We start from the raw sequence: 18,514 nt of genomic DNA on the forward strand, positions 1-18,514 counted from the left end.
TAGAGCATAACTAATGTATGATGACTTACTGTAATGTAAACCAGTATTACTCCAGTTGGTGTTCAAATGTTTTATACAGGTTTACTTTTTATGTCCATCATCAGATGGAATAATTCAAGTGCAGTTAGGCCCAGATCCTCAGAACGATTAGAAGCCTAATGCAGTGATTCTAAAGAGTGTGAGGGTCTGCTAAGTCAGCTACACTGTTATATGTGAGAAAAGTACTAGAAATCTGTACAGTTTACTGTCTTATCTAAAATAAATGGTGTGTTAAAGCCTGGTATTGTCTTAATATTAGCTGTTTATTTGAACAAGTACTATTCTGCTTTGCTGTACTGGGAAAAAGTATTCAAGCCTGTCTTTAATAGATGAAATGGAATGGATCTTGTATTTGTGTGCTAGCACTAGCTTCTGTTCTTCATTGCCCTTTACAAAAAAAAAGCCTTAAAAGGAAGATGTTTGACAAACATGGCTGTTAATATTTGGGTTCTGTTTTGACATTTCATGCTAGTTCTTGTTTGTGGTAGTGCTTTAAAAGTCCGGCAGGTGAACTAGATCCTGTGTGGTTGGATTACCCCCCTCCTTTTCCAAGCTGCTATGATTAAAGCACGAGTTGCAGTAGCAATTTGTAGTGTGGACAGAGAGAAGGAACTACCCCTGCTCACTTTACCTTGGATAAGCTTTAGCTGCCAGAGGGTATATTCTGAGGGACACATGGTTATTATCAGGTCCACTGAACTGGCAGTTGCAGAGCAGAGTAATCCCGTGGGTACTGAAATGACTTCCAAGTTCTTTACTGTTCTGGCTTGCTGCTGCACTGACTGTTATTCTTGACAGTGTTCAGTGGAAGCAAAAGAAAAGGCACTAAAGTGTGTCTGTAGCCTCTGAAATAAGGGGTTGCACTTAATTTGTTGAGATTTTTTTAATACAGCTTGCCCCAAGCTGGTGAGCTCTGTGTTCTGCCTGCAAACAGCCCTAAGGAAACACCATTGCTGTTCTTCACCTGGCACCAAACTCTGGGCTACTACCACAGTCCAGGTGGGTGACAGTGAGGAACGGGAGTGGTGTGTCTGACAAAGGCACTGCTGAGCTGCTGGGAGCTACTCCCTTTTCTCCAGTGAAATTGCTGTGGAAACTTTTTTACATCAGTGCAGGTTTGGTGTATGGGGAGCCTGCGCTGGGATTCTGTGCAGGGCTGTTTGCTCACCAGAGCAGGGCAGGAGGGGGCTGTCAGCTGCATTAAGTTTGGTAAATCATTTTTTTCTCCCTACTGTTCTTGATGAAAGCAGTACCTCAGCCCCTGTTCCTTCCTCGTGTTTCATTAGTGGCTAGTTACTTTGCCATACAAAAAGTGTAAAGAATTCTGAGGTTCTTGCCTCTTACCCTGGGACCTAGGTTAGAGAATGACTAAGAGTACATTTCTTAAAACAGAGAAACAAAAGGGTGTTTTCTTCTTATCATTTTATTAGGTGAAGTCTTCTGTGAAAGTTATAAAATCTTCTGTAAATCAGGTGCAGAACTACCCATGGAATTTGTTACTACCAGTGCTATTATGTTCCAGGTAAATCAACTTTCCATCTATGGCAATGTAAGCAAACCAAAGAATGACTGTTGATGTGCAGGCTGCTTCTGCAGTAGGCTGCTGTCAGCAACACCCTTTGCGTTTCTTAAGCACACAGGAGTTGTTTTCAGAATTAATGAGCAGGAAGAGACTGGAGCATCCTGGGTTTGCCCTTGTGCTTGACCCTTCTCTGGAACAGGGAAGAAGTCGAGGATCTTACATTATGTAAGTTTAAGTGTCTACCTTTGCTATCGTTCAAGGGAAGGCAGGTGCCAAAGCCAGCAGCTGGCCGACTGACAGACTTTCTTAAACCTGAAATTATTCCCAGTGTGCAGCACTTAATGCCATTTAATGATCCAGGAGCTTCTTGGCCTTGTTTAAATGGATGTAACTTTTATAGGCTGAACTCCACCCATAGGCAGCCCAGCATCATGGTGATGTGTCAGGTAAGAATGAACTTGTACTTTGTCCCTCGGAAACGGTACCAGGCTTTTCCCAGTACCCTCCTCCTCCTGCTGCTGTATGTACAAGTGTGTATACGGGACCTTCCGCCCCCACCAAACATGTCAGTTCTGGAGCTGCTTCCTGCACTGAGGTTTGAAAAGCAATCTCTGCATCCCCCATACTGCAGCCTGGAACCACCTGCTGAAAGGACGTGCTACCTTAGACCAGGGGGCTTCTCTTCAGAGCCATGGAGCTGAATTCTGAGATTCCAAACCCGTTATTTTTCCCGTGCTGCTGGTGCTCCTTTGCACACTGACTGGTATTTCCCAAATCGCTCAACTCTTGCGCTAAATCCATTTGCTTTTTGGTAACAGCCCCTTCCCAAAACGCCTCTTGCTGTGCTGTGGCTGCTGCCAGGCCAGGTCTCCCGACTCCACGTCCTTCCCCCTGGGTGGGCCTGGCCCCTGTGGACATGGCTATGTGTGTGTGCTCCATAAGCTAAGGAATTCTTTCTCAACAGCTTCAGCTTTCTCATGCTTGGCTCTTACCAGGAAAGGGAGCGTTCAAGATTCTTTGCTGATGGCACGTGAAAAGGCCCCATCAGAGGTGGTTCCAGGTTGGTAATGGCTGAAGTAACGTTTCTATTTTGATTGCGTTTGCACCCCCATTTAAACAATCAAGTTTAGCTCTAGGTTATACTTGATACATGTTTAGCTGATAGTTACGGATCTCCATTAAATTTGATACAGAAACCATCTCAGCCTTGCTGGCTGCTCAGAGTTTACTGTTCAGACGCTCAGCTCTGGGTTTAACTGCAAACCCGCCGTCGAAGGCCGCGTTCAGCACTTCATCCAGGCAGCTGGCCAGGACAAAAGTCAGGTCCTGCCGCACGTTCGCTGCAATTTCTTCAAGATCTTTTTCATTTCTTTGAGGAATGATAATTCTCTTCAGTCCAGCTCGGTGTGCTGCCAGGACTTTGTCTTTAATGCCTCCGACCTAATAAGGAGAAGTAGTACATACATAAAAAATCTGTGATGCTAAGTATGTGTTGTAACAAATCACAGGAGGAGATAAACGTTAATGACAGGTTCTCCCTTTGCTAATCATTTAGAAAAGCAATAAAAAAATGCAGCATTAGTTTTAGCTCATTGTATGCTTAATGAAGAAATACATGACTGCTACAGCACCCTTTCTGTAACAGGGAAAAATTACAAATTAATCTAGGCATGCAGGTCCATGAGCACCAACAGTGGAGGTCAGTATTTTTCAGGAGTTGGTTTTTTGGCCCTAGATCAGTTGTTTCAGACAGTAGGCCTAAACCTGCACCTACATTAGAACAGGATTTTTCAAGGTAAAGGCAGTATTAGGCTCAGAGGAAAAATAGCCCTAAGGCTGCAATGTCCCATGATAAATAACTTGTGTTGTCCAACAGAAGCAGCAGAGCAAAACAAACCCATGCTCCAAAGCCACAGTGATGGCTTTGTGAGGGAAAGCTACAAGTGCCTGAGCTGGTCAGGAGATGAGAAGGGTTAAAGGAAGTTTTTCTTTTAGTCACAGCTGTAGCTTCCCCTTGTACTCTTTTCTAGTTGAATACCATCTTACCAGAAGAAACTTGCCATTTTAGGAGGCTGCAGAGGACAGGAAAGCCTTGTGGTGTAGTGCAGAGGGCAGCTGCTGTAAGCCACAGCAGTGGTGACCCTGATGGTGGGTGCTGGGCTCTGGACAATTCCCCCCACTCAGCCCGTGCTCTCAGGCAGCAGCTGCAGTTGACAGCATGCTCAGGGGGATTATGTTACTAATAGCAGCAGGATTCTAGACAATATTCAGGAAGGCGGTAAAGCTGCTTTACTAGTTACAGAGAGTTGATTTTTGCACCTACTGTAAACAAGGGGAAAAGTTGGTCACTGGTGTCATAATGACAACTTCACTGGAAAGCCCAGTCAACCTGCAGCAGCTCAGAGTTCAGGCAGTGCTTGTTTGTTTCTCACTACAGCCTTGAACAACAGGCAACCTTGTCACTGACTGCCACCAGAGTGCTAGTGCAGAGATCCTCCTTGTCTGCTGCTGTATCATGTTCTCTCTGGTTTAACTCTCTACTGCATGAAACGAGACTTCCAGCTTTATCCTTCCTTGGTCCAGCACTCAGTAGGAGATGGTAACTCCCACATCTCTGTAATCACATCAGCTTCCATTTGATACTTAAAAGTAAGACTACATTTGTTTGAAAACTTTCCTTCACCCTCATGCTTTGAAAAAGCTTAATGGGAACAACACTTCAGCTGAACAAAGCTGAAGAAGAATCTAAAAATACCTGTATAGTGATAGTTCCAAAAGAAACCACAATTACTTTTAAGTAGTAATCAGTTTCTTTAAGGAGAGCTTTTTGGAAACAACTCCTTAAAGAAACTGGAGATACTTGTGTAGTAATAGTTGGAGGAAGCATGTTTAGAAATTGTACTTATTTTGAATCCATCTTGAATTTAAGATTCAGAAGAGCCTGGACTGCTGCTAGGGAATGACCCAGCAAGACTTTGTAGCCATTTACAAAAGCAAACAGATTATATACCCAGAATGGGGAGATTTAATACAACTTTGCTATTTTCTCATATGATGCTTACTGGAAGAACAAGGCCTCTTAGTGTAATTTCTCCTGTCATGGCTACATCTGAACACACCAGCCGCCCACTGAAGAGTGAAGCAAGACAGGTTACTATGGTAACACCAGCAGATGGTCCATCTTTTGTGACAGCTCCAGCTGGGAAGTGCAGATGGATGTCAGTGTTGTCAAGGAGATCAAAACTTCCAGAAGCTTAAGGAAAAAAATAAAAAGAATGGTTTCAATGTGAAAAATCCCATTTTGTTCCCAGTCTTTATTCTAAAAGCCCACCAGAGAACCAAAAGTCTCAACATTACTTCTTAACAGTAGGCTGAAAACCACAGCACTATATTGCAGAGGCCCTAGAAAAAAAAAACAAAGAGAAAGGGAACCCAACACCCTTTCCAGCTTCCCAGACAACCCCAGAACACAGTAACCAATAGGCTCAGCATCTGCATGTGTTGGGAAACTAAGCCTAGGGATTAATGTAGAAACCAAGGAATTCCTACATAAGATTTCTAGGGGTTTTTATGCCGCAAACCATAAATGTCATATTGCACACTCAGCCCTCCACACAAACCCACAGTAACCAATATTATAAAGTAAATATCTCATTTACATCTTTTCACCTTACTTAACCTGTAGGAGGCTGTAACAGTGTAAACAGGTCTATAGTAAATGTCAGCATTCGTTCACACTAGTTTTTTAACCTATCTAAACTTCCATAAATAATGACAGACAAATATCCGACTGTCTAGCAGATGATCAAACCAGAAAGCACAGTTGGGAGGGTCAAACACAAACCAAGAGCTGAAAGTTTCTTCACTGAAGAAAGTTACTGCACTTGCAGTTTACCAGCTGCTGCACAAACCCAACCTGTCCTCCAAATATTACACCTTAGGACTACAAACCCCTACTTTTAACAGAAAGTGTGTCCTTAACTTTAGAGAAAACCTATAGACTTGCATATCTGTATCTGCACCACAAAAAGTGTTGCTGGAAAGCTTCAGTGTCAGAAAGGGGATGGGGCAGTGTCTGCTGAGGTGAAGCCTTGCAGGCTGCTGCAGGGAGGGATGGGCCAGGATGGGAGCGTGTGTGGGGACAGCTCCCCTTCTGTCTCAAGGGACCCGTTTGCCAGGCCACTGACAGCCAGCATCGTGGGAACTGGGGAAGGAACTGCAAAGAGGAACTCTAGAGGCAAGTGTATCTCCAGTGCAGTGCTTATGGCTGAAAAAGCCTTTCTCTGATAAGGCAACACTTCACCCATTTCCACAATGAGTCCAAGTTCCCAGTGGAATGCTGCTTGTTCCTCAGCAGTGTCACAGCCTGCCCAACTATTGAAAAATACCAAGTTTCCGACCACGTAACTTGGTGCACTATTACTGCTCCCTTTCTGTGCAGCCCTGGGGCGAGAGGCCCCTGCATGCCCACACTCCCGGTGGTGCAAGCGGCGCTCTGCCGTCTCCCCTCACGTACCGTTGGTGAGCTGGTAGCGCTTGGCGTTGCTGCGCAGCCAGCTGATGGCCAGGTGTGCCGACTCCTTCATCACCTCCCCCAGCTGCCCCGTCAGCGTCAGCTGCCCTTCGCCATCCATGCGACTCGCCTCCACAAACATGATCTCCCCGCCTAAGGGCGTCCAGGCCAAGCCGATGGCTACTCCTGGCTGGCTCAGGCGTTCAGACACCTGAAGGAAAATAGCATAGGAAACAGTTTAGGAAAAGCAGTTTAGCTCAGAAAAGAGAAGATGGAGGGGGGACCTCGTCAACACTTATAACTACCTAAAGGGTGGGTGTTAGGAGGATGGGGCAACACTTTGTTGTGTAGCAACAGGACAGAAGCTGGAACACAGGAAATTCCACTTAAACATGAGGAAAAACTTCTTTCCTGTGAGATGAGGGAGCCCGGGTGTGGAGTCTCCACTGGAGGTTTCCAAACCCACTTGGATGTGTTCCTGTGCCCCCAGCTCAAAGGAACCTGCTTTAGCAGTGGGTTTGGCTGGATGAGCTCTGGAGGTTCCCTTCCAACCCCTACTGTTCTGGGAAATGTTGTAACAGCACCATTGCACAAGGAATTTAAATCAGAAAACATCCTTCAGTTACATTTTTTAAACGACTCCAACTGAAAGTGAGCGTTAGAATCAGCTGATGACTGGTCACATCTGTCAGATGATGGGAGAAGAGGTCACTGACCTGCACAAACAGTCTTGCTCTTTGAAAATGTTTGTAGATGAGACCAACCCAGCTATGATTCTACCAGAGTAGATAAACATATTGGTCAGATACATTTTAGCTGCCTGGAGACTGCAAAATTAAAGTCTTAACGTTTAGCATAGGAATTTCTTCTGAAATATGTAAGGTTATTCCAAGATAAAGGAAAAAAGACATTGTCTGCAAGTCCACAGTTATGGAGTTACTTTCTAAGCCATCAAAACTGACTTAGAAAAGAGCCTCTGGGTCACAGATTTGTGAGGGGAAGATGAGAACCAGTCCAAAGTTACTCGGTGGCCTTTAGCATCTCTGTTGTCCTTTCACAGCTTATCCTAGCCCAACTGCACAAATCTTTTCTCCAGTCTACCCTTCTGGTTTGTTTTCTGGCAAAGCACTGCAGGCAAAATAGGTGACAGCAGCTTCTCTTTCAGGGAGGATTCCCCAGAAATAGCACCACAAGCCTGACATTTCTTAGATAAAGATGTCTGTCTGTGCTTGGGCTTTGTATAGGTTTTGTTTCTAAAAGATGACCTGATTTGTTCCATTATTAGCATTGTGTCTGCCCATGAAACAGAGCTATTCTTTTACAGCATCTGCACTTTCATTCCCCAGAATAGGTAATTTCACAGAGAGCTTCTGCTACTTCAACTTCTCTCACATTAGGAGAACACAGACTAATTCTGAAGGGCCTTCCCCTGGTGCCAATAACCTTTTGTTAACTGAGCTGAATTCAGGGTTGAAAGGAAGAAGAAAAAAATAAGCAAGCTAAAATTCCAGTCAAAAGAAAAACACTTCATCAGAAACACTCTGGATATGTTCTAAACCTTTTGCCCCAAAAGCGTGCTGTGCTGAAACATTTCATGAAATCCCTTACACTTTACTGTCAAGATTGTTCTTCCACAGCCTGACTGTGTGATCCACTCCGGCATTTGCTCTGGAGGATGACACATAAGATGATTTATTTCTGATAAATGAATTAATATAAACTGAGTATTCTGTCCTGCCTTCCTGCTGGGAGAACGCTGCAGAAAATACACAAGCAATGAATGGAAAAGGGGAAAGATAAATCACTTAGTTTAAGGTATTCCCTGAGGAACAACAGATCAATTAAGTCATGTCATGTTTTCAGTCTGATTTGCTCGGTCTCATCCAAGTACTGACACGGTGCCTGCCTCCATTGTATCTTCATTTCAGCTAATTATAAATGGCAAAATGCAGGTCAAAAGGTTGAGCTTTAAAGGATGGACACAGAAAGGAGAGACACACGCTGCAGGCTACATAAACCAGAAAAGAGACCAGTGGCCAACGTGAAACACCTGTCACTGAGACACAAGCTATACCCTTCATCTGACAAAATCGTGAGAGCAGATGAGAAGATTGAAAGGAATAATAGGTTAGTTGGGGAAATTCATTACAATGAGAGTTCTGGGGCTCCATGAGCAAGTTACACTGAAAAAAAAATCCAGCAGTGTGTACTGAAGAATATTGACTCATTCATAAATGCAGCAAATAGTACGTGAAAATAAGTCCTGAGCTGCTCAGGGAACTGATGCTGTGTGGATTCATCTCCAGTTCTATTGATGCACTACTTTATTTGCCTGCTAAATATGGAAACGTTTAAAAAGCTTTGACACACAGGTCAAAGGCATCAGTCAGTCTTACTTCAGCTTATGCAGGCCAGTAGATCCATCAAATGCTTCTAAGCATATTCACAGTAACTATTCATGCAAAAACTCCCAACCTAGATCTCATGTGTTTATATATTGGAATTAAGAACCATACATTGAAAATCTTCTCTGCACTACCTACTGCTATAGAAAAAGGAGAAAATGGCAGAAAACTATTTGCCAACACAGCCACACTACCAAATTTAAATGAATACCAACTCAAGAAAATGTTTGAAACTAGAGCAGAACATCTAAGGAAAGTCCCATCTTTCCTGGCCTACAATCTAACTGTTAGAGTGCTAAGTTCAGATTTCTGTGAATGAATTCTACTCTTGGCTGGAAACCAGGAGTACAGCTGCAAGCCATCAGAACTTTTGTACAGATTTACTGAATTCAATTTGTTCTTTAGCACCTTTATGAAACTAATAAACACCCTTTTGTAGAAATCAAGAGCACTGGCTTGAATATTAACTTCAATTTACTACAATGGCTTTATGTGCATCTGCAATTCACACACTGAAAAGCCAAATGATCCTGCAGTGCTTTGGCTCCACAGGCCAGATGTCTGAAGCATAAAACATACTTCAAAATGAAGATTCAGAGACAATGTTATTTCTCTGAAAAAAACCCCACATGGTAGTTCTCAGTAATTGTTTCTACAAGTCAGGGAGTGAGAAAAATAGGGATAGACTCATAAAAATTTCCATAGGAGTATTACAAATGGTCTGATGGCTGCAGCCATTCCAAATCAAGCTAAAATCTACCTACGTTACCTCCTAATTAAAACTGTCTTGTGTGATTTTATTATTGGGTAGAGAGGCTTCTGAAGAATGTAATTTCCTTATAATAAAGTAATTTGCCTAAGAGCTCTCTCCTCTAATTTCTGATAGTAAAAACAAATCAATCAGAACACAAATAAACAACGTGAAAAAACTCAGCCAGAAGGTCTTATGTTCACTTGATCTTCCCTGCTTCCCATTCCCTCTGACTTCTGCTGCTGCCATCATCATCCTCTGATACAATCAATAGTGCTGCCTTCTTTCAACTCATTTGGTTCATTTCTGTCTCTTCATTAAGAATCTCTTCCATAATAAAATCTTAATCTCCCATAACCCCAGTTTGCGTCTAAAAACACCACCATTCCTTAACAATCACTCATGTTCTCCTCCTCTCTCTGCCTATCTTGTCCTTCACATCCCCCCAGAGTCTGATTCTCTCATCTAGGAGAGCAGAATTATCACAAGAAAGTTCTTAAAGAGTTTGAATTTTGTCTCTTCTGGACGTTTCTCCTTCATTCCTATTTTCTCCATAACTTACTAGTTTGCTGATCTTTTCCCCAGGATAAAGACAGAAAAAAAAAATGAGTGTTCTGTCAGCAACTGGTTTCCTGTCACAGTGTTATATCTAACTACCTACACTCAGTCAGTTCCCCTGGACCTGAACTAAAGGCAGAGAATAACTGCAATGTAACTGGTGAAAACAGAATCCCAAATTAACAAACTGCTTTAATTGATGGAATTTTCACAGAATGTAGAAAAATACTCTATGAATGTATTTCATGGGAAAGAAAAGAATCCTGGAATATGCCTACAGAGGAACAGAGCTGGTACTAGGAAGCTGAAGGTACCTGGCTGATCATTTTTAACAGCTAAGAATCACAATAATCTAAAGAATGTCTGGGAACTTCTGGTGCAAACTGAAATGGTTTTAATACCCCAAAATACTGACTGGCTTTAAGGAGGTATGTGGGACAGTCCTTAACACAGCTGCCTCAGAGACAGGATTCCTGGGTTCTACTTTTGGCTTCTTTCCCAAGGCCACCAAACATCCCCCAAACAAAAGCAAAGTTGTTATAAACTGAAAAAAAAGGTCACCACATTCTTCAGCACTGCTGCAGGCATCTTTGCTGACCCAAAGTCAGGCCATTATGTTGTTTGTATACCCTGAATTAAAACAATAGACACCCAAAACTTCTTCAAGTGGCAGAACACAATGAAGCACAGTTCTGTTACAATATTAACTTTAAAAAAAGGTGTTAGTACAAACCCAGGCAGCAATAGCAATAGAATAGACAATTCAGTCAAACCAGACAAGAAGAGCAGTGAAGCAGAAACAAAAGAAGATGTTACCTCCATTTCATACATGGGTGGCCCCAGGATATCTTTTAAAGCATGGAAATCAATCAAAATGGGCATTTCAGGTGGCAGAGCCAGGTCAGCCGTGTCACTGATGGATTCCGTTTTTGCATCTTCTGTGACATGCTCTTTGCAATCTGAGAGAAGAAAATCTCATTGTGGATTTGCAGCAGTCTTTTTGACATACGAATTAAAAATCATGACAGAGAAAACTAAAATATTCAAAGAAATGCAAAGAAAGATAATATGACATAAAAAGGTGCTCTAACTGTTCAGCAAAGATAACATTAAGTCTAGAGCACAGACAGAGATGCAACTCGCTTAAATACATTTTAAACTAGGTCAAATAGCAAAACACAGTAAGTTCATTTAGGACTTTGCATTTTTCATCAGATTTGTGCATAAAACCAGTATCTGTATTAGTGTAGTGTAGTGCAGAATACGGAGCTGAATGTGCAAATACTGAAAGTTCAGTAACTACTGCTCGTTACCTACAGTTTTAACTGTGCTCTCTGTGGTCTCTTTCTGCAAGGATTTCAATGCTCCACTTCTGACACTAATAATTAAGTTCTGTCAGCCAAAGCAGGAGTGTTTTGGCCAGATTTACACCCACAGCTTTGCCACACGGCTGCATTACTCAGAGCTGGCCTGCATCATGTTCAGCAACATGTCATTTCACAGTAGCCAACAAGGATAGGCTAACTTATTGCTCTGTCACTCTGCCTTCCTCTCTCCACAGCCCAGTCCTCAATACCAGCTGTCCAGGCACAGGAGAAGCTGCTACACGTGGCTCACGGGGAAGCAGCTCCACTGCACCTCTCTCCAGGCTCTTGGATGGAACCTCAGAGCACAGCCCACTCCAGTCTGACATCACCCTTCTTTCTTTGATTTTTGTCTCTTAAGACTGTTATGGCTTTACTCAGAGAATCATAGAAAGGGACCTTTTAAGATCACCTAGTCCAACTCTCCACCATAAGCAGGGACATCTTTCAGTAGATCAGTTGCTTAATTCATAAAATTGACATTCCTCATTTCTTCATCAGCCAGTTCAGAACAAGGCACATACAGCCTTGGAACAGGAGATACTCAGTGGAACAACCTCAGACAATTCCAGTGAAGCAACTTCACATATGACTTTTGTCTTGATATACTGTGCTTACAAAGGGCTCTTCTCTTTACTAGATGAGATATTTCTAAGGTGTCTTGACAAGCAACTACTAGCAGCAAAAAGTTCCTCAGCAATCAAATTATTAAGCATTTTCAGAACTACCTACAGGTGTGACATACCCTTTGGGAAGGGCTATAAAACTCAATTAGCCCGCCACTTTGACTGCAATATCAAGAAAGCATCATCAAGAAAGGACCACATCAAGAAAGGAATGATCATGGGTTCAAAAGCGTGTTCCGCCCTTCCTCCATTGACAGGGTGATTATGTTTCTTTCCCATACAATTGTTTCCTTAGCAGAATTTCCTTCAAATTTCTGGTTTCTCTAAAACTGTGCCTTCTATGCAGAAGTGAACTGTAAGGGGGACCATATAAATATCAGAACCTCAAAATCATTTTATACCAGACTACACAGCTGGTTGTTTGCAGGAATAAGCTCGACAACTAAAGCACCCTTGGTACCAGGCTCCACTGCACATTCACTTAAGCGACTGGATAGAGCAGGAGAATGTGAGGGGAGGCATTTCCCCACAGAATTTGATCCAGATGCAAGAGGCTCATGACCATTTTCTCAAGAGCCTTAAGCAATATTTTAGTGAAACATATATCAGAGAAATGAAAAATACCTGAAGAATCCAGATGTTTCCAAGGTTCTGTGGCAGTTTTACAGCAGTGCCTTCCTGCCCTGAGGCTGCCATTAAGAGAAGCATTGTACACACACACATATAGTGAAGATGTTTCTTTCTACCCCAAAACCACAAGCCTAAGATACACTTAAACAGTCTGTGCTATGCAGGAATGCATACTGGGCTTCAAGACTTCTGCACCCTATTTTTGGGAGAATACCCACTGTTGCTTCCTTTGAGTTCTTTTTGACTTTCAATGAAGAGACTCTTCCTTTGCATATTGATGCATGCACAGTAACTGAAGATCCAGGAATTTAAACCATTTCAGAAAAACACAACCCCCTGATCCAGCCTATTTAATAACATTAAGAGCAGTTCTATACTGCAAAGGTAATTCTCAGAGTGGATGAAGATAAAAGACAAACAATCCTTCTGTTAATCCTGACATATACAAGCCTTTTTACAGTTAATTTTGTGGCAGTGCAATTCTCACTAACGCCTTCATACAGCATGAAGGAAAACATTCTACATCACTATTACTATAACACCAAGTCAGCTTTCATTCAGAGCTGAAGTCTACTAGGTACTACCAACAGCCACTACCCTTTCTATTGTACTACTCATTGTTCCATGCATATATCCCATTCCTTTAATGCAAATGCTGCCTTAGTCAGATGGGCCTTCCTGCTGTTCCAGCATGTCTCCATATTCCTGTTGAACTACTATCCCTGTGCATAATATATTCAAATACATAAATACTAGCAAGCAACTAGGAAACATAATCCTTCATGCTAGTCTTGCAGCTCAGGCTGCAATTTCAACACTACTGATCTTCAAAACCTAAGTCATTTGATATGACAGTCCATAGTTTAAAACAAAACCATGTTCAAAACCAACTGCTTTTGTTCTTTATCAAGACTTTGACTCCTAACAAACATGACTTTCCATTTCTGCTTGCTTTTATTTCACCTAGTTCTATGTATACAGCTGAAGGAGACAGACTCCTTGTAAACAAATCAGTAAGTAATTGTCGAGGCCACCTGCTCTATTAAAAGAATCAGAAATTCCTTCTTTGAGCTTTTACAGTCATTCAGAGAGATCTCAACTGGCTTGAGAGATGGGCAGAGAGGAACCTCATAATGTTCAACAAGGACAAGTGCAGAGCCCTGCACAACACCCCTCCCCAAAAAATAAACAAAACAATTACAAGAAACAGCCAACCAACCAGAACAAAATATGTTTGCAAAATTTTCAGAGCCGAATCTGGAGTTACTCAGCAAAGATCATGACAATGTTCCTCATGAATCCACCCTTACAAGTTCCCAAAAGAAAACAAAATGTTGCATGTAAATATTGGATTTGTAAGAAAAAGGGCTCCTAAGAAGGGATACTGACAGTGAACTTCTACATATCATTCAGGATTTAATCTGAAAAGGAATTCCGTGGCAAAGACAGATTTCAGATTTTAAGACTGCTACTTTCTTCAGGAGATGTCATGGAAATGAGTGAACAGAAGATTCTGAAATTTCCTCAACATGTAGCAATTTCTCAGCTCATAAAACATGTTTAAATTAAGCACTAGTAACATGTAAGTCTTAAACCCAAAGACTTCTGGCCGTATTTACCTACCAAGACAGAAGAATACAGTAGAAGCCTAAGATTTTTAAACCGTTTTTAACATAACATATTCTGTTTTGCTGAATTGCTACAAAGAGGTACAAGGAAGGGCATAAGCATCAAACAAAAGGTTTCAAGCTTGTGGGCAGGAAAACAGCACATTCTTTTCTCTCAGCTGATTTACCAGCAGATGCTTCTGCACGTGACAGGGAGACCCAGAATTCTTTTAGCCCCTCCAAAGTAACAAACTCCACAGAACTATATTTTGATAGGAAAGGATGGGATTGCTCTTCTTGACTACAGTCCACAAAGTCAGGCCTAACACGAAACTGTGTTAAAGCAATTCTCCATTGTCCAACTTCAATCTCATGCACTACATATTTGGGAAGTATTACTTTCAAAGGATTGTCTTCTGGAAAGGAACTCTTTCCTGGGACCCCAGTCCAACTAACATTTGTTTTTTTCCCCACAGGATCAGAAGATTTCTTGTTTCACAAAATAATTACATTCCATCAGTTGTCATCTACAGTAAAATGTACTTGAAGCACTTGAATTTGAGGTTTGCACACAGGAATATTTAGATAAATTAACTTGACAAGAAATAGTCTGTTTACAAACCAAACTTTTCATAACATCCCTGCCTCTTTGGCCTAAACCAGAAGAGACATTCCAAGCAATTTTTAGAAAGAATCCCATATTACAGTCTGCAGAGCTGACAAGTACACCAACCCCAGCACAGCTGAGCTCAGACTGGAGTGGGATTTATGCTGATCAGATTTCATGGAGACATTTCCCAGTGCAATGGGAGATCCCAAGCTGCTGGAAGTGCTGAGTTTCGGCTAAAACACAGAACAGGTCCCTTTCTGCAGGAGCAGTGATGTTAGCCCAGCTGTATTAAGGCCTTTATACATACTAAAAAAACAGCCCTCCCCCTCCAGTCATGCATAATCATGTTTTGTGAATAAAATGCATTATTGCCAACCTGAGCACTTGGACTCCAACTCACATTTAAACTTGAAGTGGAGTTTCACCCATGAGGAGTACCACAAACTATACTGTATCACTGGGTTATGGAATATCTCAGTATTTTCAGAGCCTTGGCTTCAACATAGATAGATTCCTCATTTAATCACTCTTAGTTATTAAATATTACCTGTCCTAAACCTCTTTTCAAGTCTGAATTAGCCAAATCATTTTTTCAGTCTGGGTTTCAACTGTTAGGTGATGGTATGATGGTGCCTTAGTGCACAGTTGCTGCATTGTATTCTCAAAGCAGTTGCACTAAAATAGGAAGGAGAGTTTCACATATTTTTGTGTCTCCTTGAATTTCTTCTACTGTCAAAGACAAGATGAGTGTCTCATAAATCTTAGATAGTGTTTCAGCAGAAGATCAGATAGTGTTACTGTACACAGGGATGACTCCCTGGAGAGGTCTGAAAAATGACTCCATTTGCTTTTGCTGAAGTTCACTGTACAAATCCAATGACTGACGCAAACTAACACTCCTCCACTTGCCAACTTCATCATAAAGTTCAGGAATCAAAGGAGCGAGGAAGGCAATACAAAGCTGCCAGTGTGTCTCAGTCATGCATTTTTGGAAAGTGCTAAACACAGCTTGACAGCATATCTCCCAGCATCAGCTCTGCCATGGCAGGTATCCTCCATTTTTAGAGCCTACTATCTAACAGTGTCAAAAGCCTGATGTTTGCAAAGCCTTGGAAATAGATGCTCCATTTCGAGTTAATAATCTGATTTAATCAATATAATGATGGAATTTTTGTGGCTCTATCACCTAATGTCTTCCAACTTTTATTACAAAGCCACAAGCCAGAAGGCATTCAGCTGAATAAACACAACAGGCACCATGCTACTAGTCTGATATGCTACGAATCATACACAAATTATGCTTTAGCAAGTTAGAATCCCCAAGGCAAGTCTGTAGCTTGCTCTCTCCCATTCACTGCACACAGCACATGAATGCACTAACTGTAGAGTCTCAGTCTCACACCAATAACTGACAAATGTGTAAAGCAAAAATGAACTATACATCTTTTTATACAGAGAAAGAAAAAAAACCCCAACAAATAATTCCAAATGAAACTATTATGAGAATCACAGAATGGCAGGGGTTGGAAGGGACCTTTAAGAGATCATCTAGACCAACCCCCGAAGACAACAACTGAGACAACAACTTGATCATTCTTCCAGAGTAATTCATTATACAAAACAAAAATTCATCGTTGCTATGCACAACTGCACAAATGCCCACAAAAAAAATCCTGAGAAATAAATTCAGGCTACAAATCCCATTATTTGCATCATCTTGCATGTATCTGGGGATATTTCCGAGTCTTGTTTTAAATACTTGATTGTTTCCAACAGAATGAATGAAAACTAAGCAAAAATGTTTTAAAAAACAAGTGTCTTACTCTTATACACTCCCAGCAAGTGACATATTCTCCTAAAAATGCACTAAGATATAAGCATATTATTAGTGCAAAACAAAACCCATTTTTCAGACTGCACCATTCTATACATATCTTTGTAACACTGAAGTTGAACTAGAGTCCCTTGGACACCCTTTTATTAGCACAGCTTTTTCTTACAGACAGTTTCAATTCCAGAAGTACAAAGGGAACTCTGCACAGCTCATTCCTTCTGGGCTTACTCCAAATTGTGTGTCAATCAAAAATGCTAGCATTGTGGCACTTAGCTTGCTGGTTTCACTTAGCCTTGGTAAGTTGCAAGTCCAGTGTGAATTTTAACACTGTAAATACCTCACTGGATTGAGATATCTAATACAGAACTTTTTTGTTCTTGGCATTAATAGTAATGTGTTTCTTCTCACAGCATCAGGAGTTGTGCTTTGAACTGACTTTTCATTCATTTTATCAAAAGGCTTGAAGAGCAGAATGACACTTTATCAACCAGTTGCCATTAGACTTTTAAAGCACATTTTAGACACAGCAACTCTTCAATGTAAAAAAAAAAATACTTCAGAAATGTGACTTGGCAAGATTACTAACAAAAAGTGACAGCAGCAAAGGCATCTGATATTGCTTGATGCTAAGCCTGGCCACCATGGCCCCAAGGCTCATTCTCCTTCAAGAGCAAGTTCAGGTATCACAGAAGCATCAACAAACTCAGTGTTTGACTTCAGAAAAATCCAGCACAGAAGGCAGACAAGATGCATATAATATAAACGGAAAGGATTAATAAACATGTCTTACAAGTTCTTCCTTTTAATGTGGCCAGGACAATTTAAACTGCACAGTCATTCCCACATGCACAGCCACTGACTGTGAGAGTTCACTTCCTTCAAGCCAACCATTCAGAGAAAACTGAGCTGAATCCACTAAAGCAAACATTGAATTGCAGACCAAATCTTCTGATACTGCAGTTTCCACGAACATTATGATAATAACAGAAAACACAGCAAGCTAAAAGAAGTCTTGGTTTTCACAAGGGAAATACTGAGTTAGGGAAAAAAGGCAAGGTAAAGCTAAAAGACTGTCAATAAACAGATTTCCAGAGGTAAATTGCAGAAGTTTTTACTACGGTAAAACTTTTTCATACAGTTTAACTGCTGTTTGTACAAATATCAGTTACATTTGCTGCTCCGGGATTTAGTCTCTAAGAGGGGTGAGGCACCATTCAGACTCATAAAGGAACAGATCAAAACCATTCTACACCTCTACATGTTAGAACACGTTTTTCCACATTAACTAAGATGTGGAATCTTCCCAACAGCAAACCAACAGGGGTCTGGTCAGTATTTTAAGTCTGGGAGTATTCTGGAGCAAAAGTCTCCAGTTTGTCAGTCCGGAGCCACTTTGCAGTTTTTGCTTTCTGGTGTCCTCTGGCATCAGAAGACATACAAACATAGACAAATCATAATTGCATACCTAATATATGAAACAGATCCACTGTACTTCTCAATTACCAACCCAGTAGGCTGAAATTACTTATGTTCCAAGCCATAATTCAGCACTACTTGGACCTTGCATAAGAAGAACATCACTCTAATTGCACAGTTTTAAAGACCAAGTCTTTAAAGAGGGATAAAAAAGGAGAGAAGGTTGACAAATCAGCTTCCTAGTGACTATGTTAGAAGTTCCCTTGTTAATAAAACATGCAAAAGACACACACCTTCTCCTTCATCCACTTCAGCACGATCTGGCTTTGTTTCTTTATGCTGTCCTTCTGCCACTTTCACTGCCACCGCTCTGCAAATTGCTCCCAGCTTCCGATCCAGAGAGCGGACTCCTGCCTCTCTAGTGTATCTAGCGTAGAGACAAATGTTTTACTGGTGGATATCCTTTGGGAGAGAGATCTCTTTTGAATGTAAACACTTTCTTTTTAAATAGACATTCAAATAAAACAAGATGTGACAGGCAGTAAGACCTTAGGCTACTGTAATAAACAGGAAAATAATGTCTTGTGCTTTTATCCAAATAGCTGTGGTTTGCTGATAAAATTTTAAAGAGGAAAAACT

At 41.4% G+C, this 18,514-nt stretch overlaps 1 protein-coding gene across 1 annotated transcript in view; it reads right to left on the minus strand.

The window, feature by feature from the left end:
- Nucleotides 1-1,443: 1,443 nt before the first annotated feature.
- Nucleotides 1,444-18,514, minus strand: part of LONP2 (lon peptidase 2, peroxisomal) — a 39,980-nt gene continuing 22,909 nt past the window's right edge. Inside the window, exons 11-15 of the mRNA XM_062007096.1 lie at nt 18,169-18,302; nt 10,605-10,747; nt 6,078-6,285; nt 4,624-4,814; nt 1,444-3,001 (exon numbers count right to left, since the gene is read on the minus strand). Of these exons, the coding sequence (XP_061863080.1) occupies nt 2,780-3,001; nt 4,624-4,814; nt 6,078-6,285; nt 10,605-10,747; nt 18,169-18,302 (898 nt within the window). The 3' untranslated portion in view covers nt 1,444-2,779. The remainder of the gene's footprint in view (nt 3,002-4,623; nt 4,815-6,077; nt 6,286-10,604; nt 10,748-18,168; nt 18,303-18,514) is intronic.

Source organism: Colius striatus, chromosome 14, assembly GCF_028858725.1.
Source record: "Colius striatus isolate bColStr4 chromosome 14, bColStr4.1.hap1, whole genome shotgun sequence".
Taxonomy (NCBI): domain Eukaryota; kingdom Metazoa; phylum Chordata; class Aves; order Coliiformes; family Coliidae; genus Colius; species Colius striatus.